This window comes from Entelurus aequoreus, linkage group LG16, assembly GCF_033978785.1.
Source record: "Entelurus aequoreus isolate RoL-2023_Sb linkage group LG16, RoL_Eaeq_v1.1, whole genome shotgun sequence".
Lineage (NCBI taxonomy): Eukaryota > Metazoa > Chordata > Actinopteri > Syngnathiformes > Syngnathidae > Entelurus > Entelurus aequoreus.
Window position 1 is genome coordinate 34,590,539 of NC_084746.1, and position 18,272 is coordinate 34,608,810.

The 18,272-nt window shown below is 44.2% G+C and overlaps 1 protein-coding gene across 1 annotated transcript in view; it reads left to right on the forward strand.

The window, feature by feature from the left end:
• The window catches only part of phlpp1 (PH domain and leucine rich repeat protein phosphatase 1), a 114,545-nt gene that overhangs the window by 89,589 nt on the left and 6,684 nt on the right, over nucleotides 1–18,272 (forward strand). The window contains exons 5-15 of the mRNA XM_062022695.1: nucleotides 4,626–4,772; nucleotides 6,990–7,217; nucleotides 10,037–10,239; nucleotides 10,425–10,485; nucleotides 10,809–10,904; nucleotides 11,172–11,327; nucleotides 11,892–12,092; nucleotides 12,216–12,378; nucleotides 12,532–12,662; nucleotides 12,748–12,861; nucleotides 13,876–14,070. Coding sequence (XP_061878679.1) covers nucleotides 4,626–4,772; nucleotides 6,990–7,217; nucleotides 10,037–10,239; nucleotides 10,425–10,485; nucleotides 10,809–10,904; nucleotides 11,172–11,327; nucleotides 11,892–12,092; nucleotides 12,216–12,378; nucleotides 12,532–12,662; nucleotides 12,748–12,861; nucleotides 13,876–14,070 — 1,695 coding nt within the window. The remainder of the gene's footprint in view (nucleotides 1–4,625; nucleotides 4,773–6,989; nucleotides 7,218–10,036; nucleotides 10,240–10,424; nucleotides 10,486–10,808; nucleotides 10,905–11,171; nucleotides 11,328–11,891; nucleotides 12,093–12,215; nucleotides 12,379–12,531; nucleotides 12,663–12,747; nucleotides 12,862–13,875; nucleotides 14,071–18,272) is intronic.

The following is an 18,272-nucleotide window of genomic DNA, read 5'->3' on the forward strand; positions in this document are numbered from 1 at the left end:
ACCTAAGATGTTTTTCCAAACGGAAAAATTCCCGGTTTTCCCGAAATTCCTGAAATTCTTTAATACCATTTCTCAATTAAAAATGTCAAAATTTCTCGACCGATTTGAAAAATTCCAACACCAACCATTTCAACTCATTCAGAACATTAAAGTCTTTTAACATTTTCCAAAAAATTACCGCTTTCCCCGAAATGTCCAAATGTCCATGAAATTCCCATTGAAATGAATGGGACATTTTTTCAAAGTTCCACAATTCCCACACTTTTCATCCGATTCAAACCGTTCCAATTCCGAAAATATTCAGACTGTTCAAAATGGTGTGCTTTCCTTCAACAATTTTTTTTAATTCCCGGATTTCCAAGAATTTCCAGTTTTCAGGGACATTTGCCCCTTTAAAATAAATTGTCCATTTTTTATACTCTCGCAATTCGCACCTTTTTCAACCTATTCAAACCATTCCACCTTCAACACATTCAACTCATCCAACTAACACTTTCCCACTCTTCAATATTCAAAACTATTCTTACATTCATACTACATTCTGTCAGCATTTCAAATCATCTTCATTGGAGCATTCACACGCAATTCCTTCAGGAATTGCCTCATCGAGTTGTTATTGTTCATGTGTCTCTTGTTCTGTTGAATGCAGCAAATTCCATCCATCCATCCATCTTCTTCCGCTTATCTGAGGTCGGGTCGCGGGGGCAGCAGCTTAAGCATGGAAGCCCAGACTTCCCTCTCCCCAGCCACTTCGTCCAGCTCCTCCCGGGGGGTCCCGAGGCGTTCCCAGGCCAGCCGGGAGACATAGTCTTCCCAACGTGTCCTGGGTCTTCCCCGTGGCCTCCTACCGGTCGGACGTGCCCTAAACACCTCCCTAGGGAGGCGTTCGGGTGGCATCCTGACCAGATGCCCGAACCACCTCATCTGGCTCCTCTCGATGTGGAGGAGCAGCGGCTTTACTTTGAGCTCCCCCCGGATGGCAGAGCTTCTCGCCCTATCTCTAAGGGAGAGCCCCGCCACCCGGCGGAGGAAACTCATTTTGGCCGCTTGTACCCGTGATCTTGTCTTTTCGGTCATAACCCAAAGCTCATGACCATAGGTGAGGATGGGCACGTAGATCGACCGGTAAATTGAGAGCTTTGCCTTCCGGCTCAGCTCCTTCTTCACCACAACGGATCGATACAGCGTCCGCATTACTGAAGACGCCGCACCGATCCGCCTGTCGATCTCACGATCCACTCTTCCCTCACTCGTGAACAAGACTCCGAGGTACTTGAACTCCTCCACTTGGGGCAGGGTCTCCTCCGCAACCCGGAGATGGCACTCCACCCTTTTCCGGGCGAGAACCATGGATTCGGACTTGGAGGTGCTGATTCTCATCCCAGTCGCTTCACACTCAGCTGCGAACCGATCCAGCGAGAGCTGAAGATCCTGGCCAGATGAAGCCATCAGGACCACATCATCTGCAAAAAGCAGAGACCTAATCCTGCAGCCACCAAACCAGATCCCCTCAACGCCTTGACTGCGCCTAGAAATTCTGTCCATAAAAGTTATGAACAGAATCGGTGACAAAGGGCAGCCTTGGCGAAGTCCAACTCTCACTGGAAACGTGTCCGACTTACTGCCGGCAATGCGGACCAAACTCTGGCACTGATCATACAGGGAGCGGACCGCCACAATCAGGCAGTCCGATACCCCATACTCTCTGAGCACTCCCCACAGGACTTCCCGAGGGACACGGTCGAATGCCTTCTCCAAGTCCACAAAACACATGTAGACTGGTTGGGCAAACTCCCATGCACCCTCAAGGACCCTGCCGAGAGTATAGAGCTGGTCCACAGTTCCACGACCAGGACGAAAACCACACTGTTCCTCCTGAATCCGAGGTTCAACTATCCGGCGTAGCCTCCTCTCCAGCACACCTGAATAGACCTTACCGGGAAGGCTGAGGAGTGTGATCCCACGATAGTTAGAACACACCCTCCGGTTCCCCTTCTTAAAGAGAGGAACCACCACCCCGGTCTGCCAATCCAGAGGTACCGCCCCCGATGTCCACGCGATGCTGCAGAGTCTTGTCAACCAAGACAGCCCCACAGCATCCAGAGCCTTAAGGAACTCTGGGCGGATCTCATCCACCCCCGGGGCCTTGCCACCGAGGAGCTTTTTAACTACCTCAGCAACCTCAGCCCCAGAAATAGGAGAGCCCACCACAGATTCCCCAGGAACTACTTCCTCATAGGAAGACGTGTTGGTGGGATTGAGGAGGTCTTCGAAGTATTCCCTCCACCGATCCACAACATCCGCAGTCGAGGTCAGCAGAACACCATCCTCACCATACACGTGTTGATAGTGCACTGCTTCCCCTTCCTGAGGCGGCGGATGGTGGTCCAGAATCGCTTCGAAGCCGTCCGGAAGTCGTTTTCCATGGCTTCCCCGAACTCCTCCCATGTCCGAGTTTTTGCCTCCGCGACCGCCGAAGCCGCACACCGCTTGGCCTGTCGGTACCTGTCCGCTGCCTCAGGAGTCCTATGAGCCAAAAGAACCCGATAGGACTCCTTCTTCAGCTTGATGGCATCCCTCACCGCCGGTGTCCACCAACGGGTTCTAGGATTACCGCCACGACAGGCACCAACTACCTTGCGGCCACAGCTCCAATCAGCCGCCTCGACAATAGAGGCGCGGAACATGGTCCATTCGGACTCAATGTCCAGCACCTCCCTCGTGACATGTTCAAAGTTCTTCCGGAGGTGGGAATTGAAACTCTCTCTGACAGGAGACTCTGCCAGACGTTCCCAGCAAACCCTCACAATGCGTTTGGGCCTGCCAGGTCTGTCCGGCATCCTCCCCCACCATCGCAGCCAACTCACCACCAGGTGGTGATCGGTAGAAAGCTCCGCTCCTCTCTTCACCCGAGTGTCCAAAACATGAGGCCGCAAATCCGACAACACAAATACAAAGTCGATCATGGAACTGCGGCCTAGGGTGTCCTGGTGCCAAGTGCACATATGGACACCCTTATGTTTGAACATGGTGTTTGTTATGGACAATCTGTGACGGGCACAAAAGTCCAATAACAAAACACCGCTCGGGTTCAGATCCGGGCAGCCATTCTTCCCAATCACGCCTCTCCAGGTTTCACTGTCGCTGCCAACATGAGCATTGAAGTCCCCCAGTAGAACGAGGGAATCACCCAGGGGAGCACTCTCAAGTACTCCCTCGAGTGAATCCAAAAAGGGTGGGTACTCTGAGCTGCAAACCACAGTCAGGACCCGTTCCCCCACCCGAAGGCGGAGGGAAGCTACCCTCTCGTCCACCGGGTTGAACTCCAACATGCAGGCTCTGAGCCGGGGGGCAACAAGAATTGCCACCCCAGCCCGTCGCCTCTCACTGCCAGCAACGCCAAAGTAGAAGAGAGTCCAGCCCCTCTCGAGAGAACTGGTTCCAGAGCCCTTGCTGTGCGTCGAAGTGAGTCCGACTATGTCTAGTCGGAACTTCTCCACCTCGCGCACTAGCTCAGGCTCCTTCCCCCCCAGCGAGGTGACGTTCCACGTCCCAAGAGCTAGCTTCTGTAGCCGAGGATCGGACCGCCAAGTGCCCTGCCTTCGGCTGCCGCCCAGCTCACATCGCACCCGACCTCTATGACCCCTGCTATGGGTGGTGTGCCCATTGAAGGGGGAACCCACGTTGCCTCTTCGGGCTGTGCCCGGCCGGGCCCCATGGGGACAGGCCCGGCCACCAGGCGCTCGCCATCGTGCCCCACCTCCGGGCCAGAGGGGGGCCCCGGTGACCCGCGTCCGGGCGAGGGAAATCTGGGTCCATAGGTTTTATTTTTCATTGAGGTCTTCGAGCTGCTCTTTGTCTGATCCCTCACCTAGGACCAGTTTGTCTTGGGAGACCCTACCAGGGGGCATAAAGCCCCCGGACAACATAGCTCCTAGGATCATTGGGACACGCAAACTCCTCTACCACGGTAAGGTGGCAGCTCAGAGAGGAGTGCAGCAAATTCTCCCTATATTATTTTTAAATGGTTCCCTCCACCAGGAGCCATTCTGCAGTCTCCCGTGGAGCTCTGTCAAACTCGTCCCTCCAATCCTGCTAACCGACAGACTTTTAAGATCATAAACTCATCAGTGGCGGAGATGAAATCGTCAGCGCAGCTTCAGACAGGCTCACACTAGAAGATGGCACGATAGGACAGACGAGTGGAGCAGGGGAGTGATATGAGCATTGCTCAGCAGATTGCAGAGGGGGATTTCATGGGTGAATGACATGCACAAACACACAGGTTGCTTGCAGAAATCACTTGGCCACCTTAATCGATCACTCTGAACATTTTTGGGTCACCTTGATGGTATGCATGTATGTGTGTACATAGTTGAGGGAAAAATCCAGTGTGGCCAGATTAAACAGCAACTATCACATTGCTCTTATGCCGGTATGCGTGTAGTAGTACACAAATAAAACCCACGTGAAAGTCACCTCTCTAAATGCCAGCCGTCTCTAGTGTTTGAATGCACAACACAGACCTCAGGGTTTGCCGCTGTTTGCAAAACTCAACGTAAAACCCTGCAAATGTTAAAAAGTCTCCATTAAGGATGTGTTGTTTTCTCTTTTAATGCATATAGGTTCTCTCGTCTGCGGAGCCTGAACCTGTCCAACAACCACCTCGGGCAGTTCCCACTGGCCATCTGTGACATCCCCACGCTGACAGAGGTCAACCTCAGCTGTAATTACTTGCCCTGTGTCCCCAGCTCTGTGGGGTCCATGACCAAGTAGGTAACAGCAAGGCAGAACGCGTCAGAGTTCTGCGTTAGGTCTCCACAGAATTCACAATTGACATTTTAATGTTGTAAAACGGTGTCCCAAGTACCTGTTTATGACCACCAAAAAAAACAGTTTCAATGACGTCATTATGGATGTGACACCATCGCTTCTTCACACAAGACAGCTTTGTAAAAAAAATTAAAAAAGAACAGATTTCACTACAGATCTTAAAATAAAGCCTGGAGCTCTGCCAAATATCAGTCAGTCAAATACAGAAATTGGAGCTTTGATCATTTAGTTTTTCATCAGCGACTAGGCTAACATAGCATGATATTGCGGTTAAAGTGTGAGTGTAATGTTAGCATTGAAACTCACATAGCAATGCTAGTGTTGCTAACGTTTGGGTCCTCCTGTTCCACTCCCTAATGTTAACTTGCTTTTTGTAATATATTTTTAGGGCAGTCCCTTTTCACTTATGATACAATACCGATATTTGGAACTTTGAGTATTGGCCGATACCAATATTAACCCAATACGATATCGGCACAAATTATAGTACAAACCCCAAAACCAGTGAAGTTGGCACGTTGTGTAATTCGTAAATAAAAACAGAATACCATGATTTGCTAATCCTTTTCAACTTATATTCAATTGTATACACAAGATAAGACAAGATATTTAATGTTCGAACTGAGAAACGTAATTTTTTTTGTTGGGGAATGACTGAGCATTTCATGGAAGCTGCTTTTATACCCAATCATGGTACCAACCCGTTCTCAATTAGCCTGTTCACCTGTGGGATGTTCCAAATAAGTGTTTGATGAGCATTTCTTAACTTTCTCCGTCTTTTTTGTCACTTGTGCCAGCTTTGCACATGCACCAGGATTTGCAAATCATTGTATTCTGTTTTTATTTACCATTTACACAACATGCCAACTTCACTGGTTTTGGGTTTTGTACATACTTGTAATATTTTGTAGTGTGGACTTGATCAAGTCAAATTGCTCCAACAAAGTTAGGTATGGAATAATACAACACACAATATACTTTAATTGGCAGAAGAAACATGAAATATTGTTGCACAATTATGTGACCTGTTGAAAAATAATTTAATTCATAACCTTTCAGTAATTGGTTATGTTCCTTTTAGTGTGTGAAAAACCGGGTTAATTTTTTGTTGTCGTTTTCATGACTCACATGAGGCCATTGCTCTCCCCACAGCCGTCAAACCTTATATCCTTTACCAAAAGTTTACATAGCCTAATGTTGCGGTGGTCACCTAGTAACTAGCACCTGGCATTGCCGCCGCCACGGTGTACTTTACTAGTTTCAACATGCGCTAACCCCCATTGTGACGCTCGCTATTCAAACGTCGCCTCTGTCATGACCCGTCCCTGACTCCAGTCCCGCACAAGTCATTCTTATTCTACCGATCCGTTGCCTCATTTAATGTGTACGAGCCAATGTTTACACTTCTTTTTGTGTTGTTTTAGCAAACTCCACTCTTTGCTTTTGCGACCTTCAGATGACACAACGCAGAGTTGTGTCAATGCGTTGGTCTGGACGACATTATGTTAGGTTCTGTCTTGTGACAGGGTGACCTAATTCTGCTAACTGATTACAGATTGTACAGTATGTCATAGTTTTAGGGAATTTTGAGGAGGACCCTCTCTTGAAGGGAAGATTAGGGAAGAATCACATTTAGATTGGCATGAAATTAGATTGTGTGTTATCCAGTTTGCTTCACAAACCATAAACAGTAGGATTAAAGTTAATGTGAACACGGGAGCTTGCAGTAAATATACAAAATTGTTCTAAAAGATTCAAAAATAAAAGGTCCTTATCTTATAATATTGTTGTTGTGCATTGATAGGGCATATTTTCTACGATAGGAGGAGCAGACACAACTCTGGAGCACACTATTGTTATCTATACAGCTCTGCAAAGCATTTCCTTTCGAAGGAGTTGTTTAGCCATGTTACTAAGACAGTTTTGATTTAACATGCGCCTCAAACTCATTTCGCTGCTGAACATAAAACCCACATGTGGGCTGCAAAAAGAGAGTGAAATGAGAAGTTAATCTGCTGGAATGATCTGGTATGCTTGCACATTCCAGAAGTGGCCAGTAGGGGCACTTTGGCTCTTGCTGCCACCTGCTGACCATTTTGTGTAACATGCACCAATTTGTTTAATTTTTCCTTTATTTAATGTTACTGTCCTCCCAGTTTGCAGACATTCCTGCTGGACGGCAACAGCCTGACCGAGCTTCCCGACGAGCTGGGTTCACTTCAGAGGCTGACTTACCTGGGCCTCTCCTTCAACCAATTCAGCCATGTGCCGCAGGTGCTGGAGCGGCTGGCTTCCACGGAGAAGCTGTGCATGGCCGGCAACGACCTGGAAACGCTCATCTTGCAGAACTTCCGACTGCTCCGTGTCAAACACATCGATCTCAGGTAAGCAACGTGACATAATAAGCTCTTGCTGGTTGACACGTGTGTTCCTGTGATCGAGGCAACTGGAGCAGGGCGAGGAGTCAGCCAGGCTGCACATTATCAGGAAATCATTTGCTTTTTGCGACTCCGTCAGGTGTCTCCCTGTAATTCAGGCTGGAGTGACTTGCACCATTTGCTGGTTAATGCGTCACTCCTTGTGACTTTGCTCAATCAGTAAAACCAAATATTGACATGCTCAGACGTCACTTGACAGTAATCTTCTGCAGGTCACTGAGTTTGCTATTTCATTTTATTGTCATATTTCTAAGACTTCATTCTCACCATGTTTTTCATTGTGGTCCGAAAGCTTCTTTGTACATTTAATGGGTTTTTGGCTTCATATTTCATGTTCTCCAGTCACATTTCAGCAACGTGTTTTTATTTTTTTCTCAAGGAACAATTATAAAAGAGTAAACCAGGGGTGCCCACAATTTTTCTGCAAGCGAGCTACTTTTCAATTGACCAAGTCAAAGGGATCAACCTCATTCATATTAAAGTTAAAGTCCAAACAATAGTCACACACACTAGGTGTGGTGAAATTATCCTCTGCATTTGACCCATACCCATGTTCACCCCCTGGGAGGTGAGGGGAGCAGTAGCGTGTGCCGCGCTCGGGAATCGTTTTTGGTGATTTAACCCCCTGTTCCAACCCTTGATGCTGAGTGCCAAGCAGGGAGGCAATGGGTCCCATTTTTATAGTCTTTGGTATGACTCAGCCGGGGTTTGAACTCGCGGCCTTCCAGTCTCAGGGCGGACACTAACTACAAGGCCACAGAGCAGGTTTTATTGTGAAGACAGGAACTGTGCAGTCGGTCTTTAGAGTTTTGACGGCAGGTGTGGTGCGAGAGTCTTTTGAAATAAAAAGTGTTTCTCGCCGTGAATGTCAATCAAGTGACAAAAATGACGTCTTGGTGAAGATTGATGATTGCTAGTTTTTAGGTCTATTTTTTCAATGCCTGGCTGGCGATCAACTGACCATCGACTCCACCATCGACTGGTAGCTCGCGATCAACGTAATGGGCACCCCTGGGTTAAACCTTGGCTATTCATTAGAGCAAGGGTCTTAAACTCAATTTCTCTGGGGGCCGCTGGAGGTTGAGTATGGGTGAGACTGGGCCGAAAGAAGTGTTCACCTCAGAATCACGATTTAACCACGTGACTAAATTTGTTAACTACTTCTACAGACAGCTACAGCGACCCTAAGTTATGGTAGGCTAGCTATAGCTATTATATAATTATATTTTAAATACATTTTGATTTTAAGTCATTATTAATGAAAAATTTAATGTCAAAATGTTCCATGTATTTGTGTTTTGCGTACAGCCGAGCTAGAGATATAAATGTATACAGTGCTTTGTTGAGAATGGGGGGAATTTAATGCCAAAAAGGGTCCTCATGCGTCCTGGAAAACCTGAAAAATGATTAACCAATTTTCCAGTCATGGAACACATACAGTATCTCAAATAAGGAAAAAAAACTACAATTTCCTGGAAATGGTTAAAGTTATCATGGAAAATTATTTTATTTTATTTAGCCTTTTTAAGTGTTTAACTGTTTAAAAGTTATGTGCACTTTTTTTATCTTCTCTTCTGGGCACCTTTAAGGCACGGCGCTTCTCTGCTTGTAGCTGGTGCAGAACCCCCCTGTGACCCTACCAGCAAATCATATTTATCTTCTGTAACCGAGTACTTCCAATTGACTTTGTTGAAGACTGAACGCCTACAATATTGGTCTGAGGTTTTTCTCTCCCATGGCAACAGGCTTCTTTCTCACTGTCCTCTATTGAGTGACAGGCAGAGGGGAAAAGGAGAGTTATAGTGGGCGTGTCGTTGTATCAGGAATGTAGTAATGTATGACGGGAAATTTGTCCTGGAGAATAATTTTATGGAAAGTGTGGGAACCATGGTCATGGTCTAGGGCAGACCTAGACAAATTAAGGGCCGCATGCGGCCCGTTAAGATTATCAATCTGGCCCGCTGGACATTCCTAAATAATTTTTTTAGATATTTAAGATAGAAACTGTAGCTGCCATTATGATGTTCAGTGATGTTTTCAAATGGCCGTAAGTCTTGAACTATACAAAGTATTTCAATGGTTGGAATCTGCGCTTTTACATGATATACTAGTTACTATGGTAATCTAAGTAGTTACTATGGTAATCTAAGTAGTTACTATGGTAATCTAAGTCACAGCAGCTCAGGCGAGGCACCAAGCAGTGTGGGTGGGGAGCATTTCCACAGAGTGTTTCCAGAGCGGCCAGCCATTTTTACAACAAAGTTCTAAAGCTTAGTGATGTATCAGATTGTAGGTGGCTTTTTTTTTTTATCCTTTGCGTTCATATTTTGCCGTTTGTTGCATTTTTGTTGCGTTTCGCTTGATTGTAAAATATGTCGATCGAGAGGGGGTGTGACGTTCATATGTTGTCAATATTCAGTGTTTTATCGTTCATAGTTAATATTGTAAATCCCACATTCTTTATTTTCATGTACATTCTGGGTGTCTCATTCAGCAAAAAATGTTTTAATTCCATTCCATTTTTTAAGGCGGTCTGTCATAACGTTTTTAGCATTCAGTCAGACATTATTGTGAGGTTTTGTATTAGTGTTCCTAAAAATCAGATATACCGGCCCCCCGGAGACATTTTTTTCTCTAAATTTGACACCCCGAGTCAAAATAATTGCCCAGGTCTGGTCTAGGGGATGCACGACTGCTGCCAGCATTACAGAGCCACGGTTCACATACCAAAGCAGAGCATGAAGCCCTTACACTTTGTCCACCAGGCTGAATAAGATTTCCAACATGGTTCCGGACGAACCCGACCTGCTGAGGCACGTGACCCAGCTGGACGTGCGGGACAACCGGCTGACCCACTTGGACACCTCTGTGTTCCCCAGACTGGAGGTGCTTCACTGCGAGCGGAACCAAATCACTAACCTCAAACTAAAGGGCTGCCTGCTGAAAGGCATCTATGCCTCCAACAACGGTGGGACTTTTTTTTTCTTTTCTTTTTTTCTTGCCCTCCATTGCTGGCTGATGTGAATATGTAAGATGTCATGTAGCGGTGCCGTGCTGTCTCCCCTAGCCTCCCCCTTCCCCTCTTGTTTTTGTAGACAACCACGCATACGTACGTCCTTGCTGTAGGTTAATGAGTTTGGATTTTCCCTACAGAGCTGCAAAGCCTGGATGTCAGCCCCGTGCCCTCCAATCTTAGTTACATGGACATCTCACGGTGAGGAAACACATAAACATGAATCACTACTCTTGAAATACGAACTTAAAGGGGTTGTCATTGCTTTAACATATTTTATGACCTTCACTGTATAACGTAGAAGCAGGTTACAGAGCAAAAGACAGTAATCTTGGGGGGAAATTTATGTTTCAATGCACTTAACCAGTTATTTAAAATGTATTTGAGCCTTGAAATGCTTCCTCTTGGCACTGCTGGGATTTAAATACACACACAAGAAATATTAGCCTGTGCACTTTCCAAACCGCACACCATTTATCATCATCATCACCCCATTTTGTCTCCCGCGGCCCCTCCCTCTGAAGAAACCGTATGGAGTCTTTGCCAGACTGGCTGTGTGAAGCGAAGAAACTGGAAGTCCTGGACGCCAGCCACAACCTCATCAGCGAGCTCCCGGCGCGGTGAGTGTGCCTCAGCGGCCTCTAAATGGAGTTTGGTGCACTGCCTTTTTTTGGCCTGCCCTATCACAGCCCCCCCCCCCACCCCACCCTCTGTAGAGTGTCATAAATCACACAAGACACCTGCTTCCCCTCAATAGGTCCCTTCAGAAGGTCACTTTGCATGCAGCACATCTCTGTCTTCCAATGCTGTACCATACATACAGTACAAATATTAATATATGCATGCTGGTTCTGACCCGGCCATCTGCGTGCTTCCTCGCTCCGCAGGTTATTATGCAGCAGCAGCCTGAGGAAGCTGAGTGTTGGACATAACCAGTTGCAGAAGCTGCCTGAAAGGGTTGAGCGCCCTCTGCTGGAGGTTCTCGACGTGCACCACAATCAACTGGTGGAGCTTCCCTGCAACCTGTTCCTCAAATCTGTCAGGTGGCTGCAATATGGACTAGTGCTTCTTTTCATACGTTTTTAAATCATATTTAAATTTTTTTCACAATTTTCTGAAAATACAGGCATAATTTAAAACAAACTATTAGAAGAATAAAGTAGGAAATACTGTCTTATCCTTTAATATATTATTTCTCAAATAATTAGCATATAGACAATTGAATATTTATAAATAACAGAACTAATGTTGCTCATGTTTATGTTGTCGGTTGTAATGAGGGATGTGTACCAAATGTGGTACTTTTAAACGTCCACTGCTTAGCAATTCATGTAAAATCAAAGGTACTATATTTCGATTCCTTTAATGCACATGACGTCACGTCCAGTTACAGACTCTTTCAAGTATTTTTTTTAAATGATCTTACAATGGTTGTTTAAAATAATATAAACACATTTGTTATTATGGCAATGTTATATCATGATTTTATAACAATTCCACTTCCTATGTTCTTTTACTTAATACTTCGAAGTAATTTCTATCGAGGTTTTACCTGATTTTTATTTATTCGTATGTTGAAATGTTATGTTGTTCTTTTCCCTCCCCAGCTTACGAAGTGTGAATGCTTCAGCCAACAAGCTGGAGCACCTGCCTCCCTCCACGCTGTCGGAGGAAAGCCACAGCATCCTGCAGGAGCTCTACCTGACCAATAACCGTCTGACGGACAAATGTGTGCCCATGCTGACGGGCCATTCGCACCTTCGGGTTTTGCACATGGCTTACAACCACCTTCAGACCTTCCCAGCCAGGTGAACATGCTCACTATGATAAAAAATGTGGTTTTCTGGCCACAGTGAACAAATCTACGCTACTTTTTCTACACTCGATTTGATCAGTGCAATATTTCGACTAAAATATTCTCACCCCTCTAGCAAAATGGCCAAGCTGGAGGAGCTGGAGGAAGTGGACTTGAGCGGGAACACGCTGAAAACTGTGCCCACCACCATCATGAACTGCAGACGCATGCACACACTCATCGCCCACTCCAACGCCATCGAGGTCTTCCCTGAGGTCATGCAGTTATTGGAGATGAAAGTAAGACCATCAGGGTAGCACATGTGGCCTGAACATTAGGTCCCCCTGCACAGAAGAGCATGCACAGATGAAAACGTGGATCGTGCGGGTGTACCTAATGAAGTGGCCCACAGATGTTTTTGCCACTTGTAAGTATTGACTTGTGTTTTCCAGAGTGTGGATCTGAGCTGCAACGAGCTGAGTGAGATCACGCTGCCCGATAATCTGCCTCCCAAACTTCAAGAACTGGACTTGAGCGGAAACCCGCGTCTCAACCTGGACCACAAGACCCTGGAGCAACTTAAGTGCGTTGATAGTTTTCTTATTCCGTGACCTTGCTTCGAGCTCAAAACAGTGACTTTAATTTACTTCTTGTTTTGTTTTTTGCAGTAATATCCGCTGCTTTCATATTGATCCACCCCCGACCTTTTCATCGAACGAAGCACCTGGTGGGCCCGCTGTTTGGAGTCATGGTTACACCGAGGCGTCGGGTGTCAAAAACAAGTCAGTTCAATCAGTCAATATCATGGGCGGGGGGCGGGAGGGCTCACACACTATTGAGTGTGTGTATTGAAAACACGCTAAAACCTGCACAGACTCAATTGTTTTTTTTAAAATATTTATTTATTCATTGGATAGGGAAACCATAATACAGGTACTGAGAAAACAGACCCACACCCAATAAAAAATTTAAAAATTTTTTTTACTAAAATACACAAATTAAAAAAATAAACAATTTATTAAATAAGAATAACCTCCGCGTCCTACATTTCAGTCACAGTGGGTAGCAATGTACTGCCTTTCTCTTCACCACAAGCAGATAGAAAATCAAACGAACTGACTACAACAAAATAAGTACAAAAAAAATCATACAGAGAAGTGTCACTGAATAAAAATTAAAAAAAGAATTGAGGTAAGTGGAAAGGTTCATTACCCCGAAAGGGACAAGCGGTAGTAAATGGATGGATGGACAGATGGAAAGGATTCATTGTCAACACTGTGTGTCACATGTGTCCTATAGTGTGTTTAATTTAGCTATGTAACTAATCATACAGCCCCAGGTCTAGTCAAATGGTTTTGGTGTACCCCTCAGAATATATTACATTTTCTCTAAATCTAAGAAAAACATGAGGTCCTTAGGCCATAGGGAGGCCTTGGGGGCAAACTGTGATTTCCGCTTCAATAAAATCCTTCTACGAGCTAGTAAGGATGCAAAGGTGATACTATCCCTAAAAGTCTGCTTAATTTTTTGATAGTTTGGTGGAATTCCAAAAATAGCCAATTCTGGAATTCCACCAAACTATCAAAAAATTAAGCAGACTCAATTGTTTGGTAGATAGTTTGCATGATGAAGAAGAGAAGCAAGCAAATGCATGCATTACTTTCCCATTTGTGCTATTGTTGCTCAATAGCCTGGTTTGAGTGCTGCTGTTACCATGGTAATAATTGTCGCAGACAATCAATAAAGCCTTTATTGTTCACCCTTTAATAACATCGACCCACTTTGCCCCCTTTCAGACTGTGTGTCGCGGCGCTTTCAGTGAACAGGTTCTGCGGGAGTCGCGAGGCTCTGTACGGCGTGTTTGACGGCGACAGGAACGTGGAAGTGCCCTACCTGCTGCAGTGCACCATGAACGACGTCCTGGCAGAGGAGCTGCACAAGACCAAGAGCGAGGAGGACTACATGACCAACACCTTCCTTGTCATGCAAAGGTAGAACGTTTGTTAGAAGCTTTTATGGGTTTGAGACGGACTGAATGCACCTCCTGTTGGTCGGTTGCGGCTTTTAGATTTGATGACAGCCTTTGATACGGCAGACCACATCATTCTTTTAACTGGCCTGGAGACATGTTAAGGCTACAGTCCTAAAATGGTTCTAGTCTTATTTGAGCGTTTCTCTGAAAGACTAGACCAGGGGTGCCCATTACGTCGATCGCAAGCTACCGGTCGATGGTGGAGGGTGTGTCAGTCGATCGCCAGCCAGGCATGAAAAAAATAGACATAAAAAAATTTGCGATCATCAATCTTCACCAAGACGTCACTTAATTGACATTCACGGCACCGGAGGGTCTGGTGAGATGACGCTGGCTGCTGCCAGATCATTATTAAGAAAAAATGACCAACAGGAAGGCGAGAAACAGTTTTTATTTCAACAGACTCTCGCGCCGTACTTTCCGTCAAAACTCTAAAGACCGACTGCACAGTTCCTGTCTTCACAATAAAAGTGCTGCTTCATCCTGCCTGCGCTAACAAAATAAGAGTCTCAGAAAGCTAGCGCACACAAGCTAGCAAGCTACGGAGTTTGCCGCCAATGTATTTCTTGTAAAGTGTATAAAAAGGAGTATGGAAGCTGGACAAATAAGATACCATACCATACCAACTTTATTTATAAAGCCCTTTAAAAACAAGCACAGTTGAAAAACAAACGGCTGTACACCACAAAGAAATAGAGGCAAAGGACAGACCAAAAAATAACATTTAAAACAGAAATAAAAATACACATTTAAAAGCAAATATAAATTACCCTAAGAACAGTTTGTTGGATAAAAAACTGTTTAAAAGTTAAAAACAGTTCAAAAAGTTAAAAGCTAAAAACAGTTTAAAGTCTCATGCTGGGTTAAAAGCAAGATGCCAAAAACCAACCACTTTCATGTGGTATCAGACAGAAAGGAGGACTTTTTTTCTCCTCCATTCAAAAATGCGGACGTTATCATCACTACTGTCTGATTCCAATCAATGCAAGTCAGAATCAGGTAATACACCAACTTATATTCTTGTCTTCATGAAAGAAAGGAATATATATGTGTTAAACATGCTTGTATCATGATTAAACACTTTTAACTTGTTAACAAAAATGTCTCTTTCATAAATGAATAAATATAAATTATATATATGAATGAGGTAGATCACCTCGACTTGGTCAAATGAAAAGTAGCTCGCCTGCAGAAAAACTGTGGGCACCCCTGGCCTCGACCAATACTCCTCCTCAGTGTCTGCCCTCCACTGTGGTGTACTCCAGGGGTCAATCTTGGCACCAGTTCTCTTTTCTTTATACACACTTACTGGGTGCTGTGTTTTTTAAAAAGCACAATGTTTTTTATCCCTGTTTTGCAGTTCATATTCGACTATATGTGTCTGTAACAGCAAGTGATGGCCAGGCTATGACTACTCTGCATGGATGATGGCCAAGTTTCTATATTTGAACAAAAATAAAACAGAAACTGTGATATTTGGTCAAACGGACATGACAGGGCTATTGGTCCTCTTATTGCCACCTGCTTGCAATGGAGCCTTGTGGGCATTTATGACAGCTTGCTTAAGCTCGACAAACATAAAATCTAGCCACTTTCAGCTTCGACTCCTTGCAAAATTCTCTTTATCTTCCGCAGGCTGACTTCGATAGAGCCGTCCACGCATTTGTAACGTCACGCCTGGATTACTGTAATTCTTTGTATGTAGGGCTGAACCAGGGCTCCCTCCAGCGACTGCAGTGTGTGCAGAATGCTGCAGCCCTGTCTTTGAACAAAAACTAAGCCACGCGAGCACATTACCCCCATTCTGGCCTCGCTTCACTGGCTCCCAGTTATTTTTAGAGTCCAATTTTTACTGATTTTAAGTGTTTGTACCAAGTAAGCTGAGGTCTTCAGACCAGCTCCTTCTGGATCAAAACCAGAGGAGATGGAGCCTTTGGAACCGGTCGCTTTCTTTTATAAATAAATGATAAATGGGTTATACTTGTATAGCGCTTCTCTACCTTCAAGGTACTCAAAGCGCTTTGACAGTATTTCCACATTCACCCATTCACACACACATTCACACACTGATGGCGGGAGCTGCCATGCTAGGCGCTAACCAGCAGCCATTAGGAGCAAGGTTGAAGTGTCTTGCCCAAGGACACAACTTTTCCCCATTACATGTTCCCACTTGAAATCCAGGCTAAAAACTTTATTTTTCTTCCCTGGCGTTCAAATTTAATTAGGAAGGACATTTTTTGTTTTTTTGTTTTTTTTTTATATATTTGTATTTATTAAAATATATTTCATTATTTTAGCTGGGTTTTTTTTGTATCCTTTTCACACTTATTTTAAGATGCAGTTCTTATTCCAATATTTTGTTCATCCTGCTGTGTCAAAAGTACATTTGGCACTGCTTTGCACTATTTTTAATTAGTTTTATGTCTGTACAGTATTTTAGTCAACTGGGGTTGTTTTTAAATGTGCTGAATAAATGATTAAACTGAACTTAACTGATTACACTGCCATGTTGTGCAACAAAACTTGCATTACATTTGTCAGTATGGCACAGTAAGTCTCCCATCAGATGATATAATTATTTTGGGCTCTTCCCCACTCTTTCGTAATTAAATTGAAAACATTTTTCTTTGATATTTTACTTAAAGGGGAACTGTTCTTTTTTTTTATTATTTTGACTATCGTTCACAATCTTTATGAAAGACAAGAATACAAAAGGTTTTTTTTTTTTTGCATTCTCACATGTAAAAATCGGCAAGCAAAAAAATTGGCTAGCACTGCAGCTAATGGGATCAATCAGTTCTAAATCACTTTAAAAATACATTCAAAAACCGTCAACAATACTTCATTTACGTTTCGTAAACTGTATTATAACCAAACTGTAGCAACATTGTTATTGTAAGAGCGAACACTGAGGAATTCTTTTTCTAGCAGAGTTACACATTGGCGTGCTTCGGTATTAGCCGTAAAAGCTAACTACGACGAGAGATAAGCTAGCTTCTACGTCAGCACAAAACACGTTTGATTTTGTAAAGCACAACACAATGCGATAAAAAACCAATCTGTACTGACTAAAAAATATGAACCATCATTTTACAGTATCATGTTTTGTTTGTACAGCTAGCCAGACAGCATCTGCTGCCTGTCATGATACACGCATGACATCCTGCATGTATCATGATCAATATAAAGTGTGACTCACTCGATGGACAGTTGTGAGTTTGGTCCAGCTGGCCGGGGACGTTATTTCCAGTTTATTTGGAGTAAGCACGCCATTTATGTAAAAATAACTTGGCTCCAAGTTCCACATTTATAGCGTCGTCACTTTCACATCACTCTCTCGGCTTCTGTGTTCTCCAACATCTCACTCTTCCTTCGTGCTCGCTTCTAGAAGCAGTAGTTCATCCTTCGTATATTCAGCTTCCATAGTATAACATTTTGAATCCTCATTTGTCCAAAAAGACTCATCTTCGTTGTCTGTTATCAATTCTGCCAGGATTAGAACACAGTGTTTCCGTAGGAACACACATTTGTTGCCAGAAGTCAGACGTGCGCTTCTGTGGAAATGGAAATCAATGCGCTGAAGAAATCAGTCCCAACAAGGGTTGTACGGTATACCGGTACTAGTATAGTATTGCAGTACTAATGAATCAAAAACGGTACTATACTCTGTTTGAAAAGTACCGTTTCACCATATATATTTTTTTACAAGCATGACAGCGCATCGTCCCGTCATGACATTGCGGATTTTAGGAGCAGAGGAGCATGATCGGCAGTGCACAATCACAGTGTGTGTAGACAGAAAAGGGAGAATGGATGCATTTTGGCTTAAAAACTAACGATAAAGGTGAAGCTATAACACTGAAATGCCCTCAGGAAGAGGTGCTTTAAGACATGGAAACTAGTTAGTTAGTTTTAGCTTCTTCTAAATCAGTGATCCTCAACAGGCCGACCGCGGTCCATGTCCGGACCCAGCGACGTGTCCGTCCGGACCCAGCACGAATTATAGTAAAAAAAAAAAAATAAATTTTTATAATTATAATTATTATAAAAAAATATATTAATTGTATTTATCTTTGAGTTATCGCTAGCGTGAGTCAACGTTCTTTGTTGTTTTTAGTCAAATATCTCCACGTTTCGTTTACACTTCTCCGTGTCTCACTC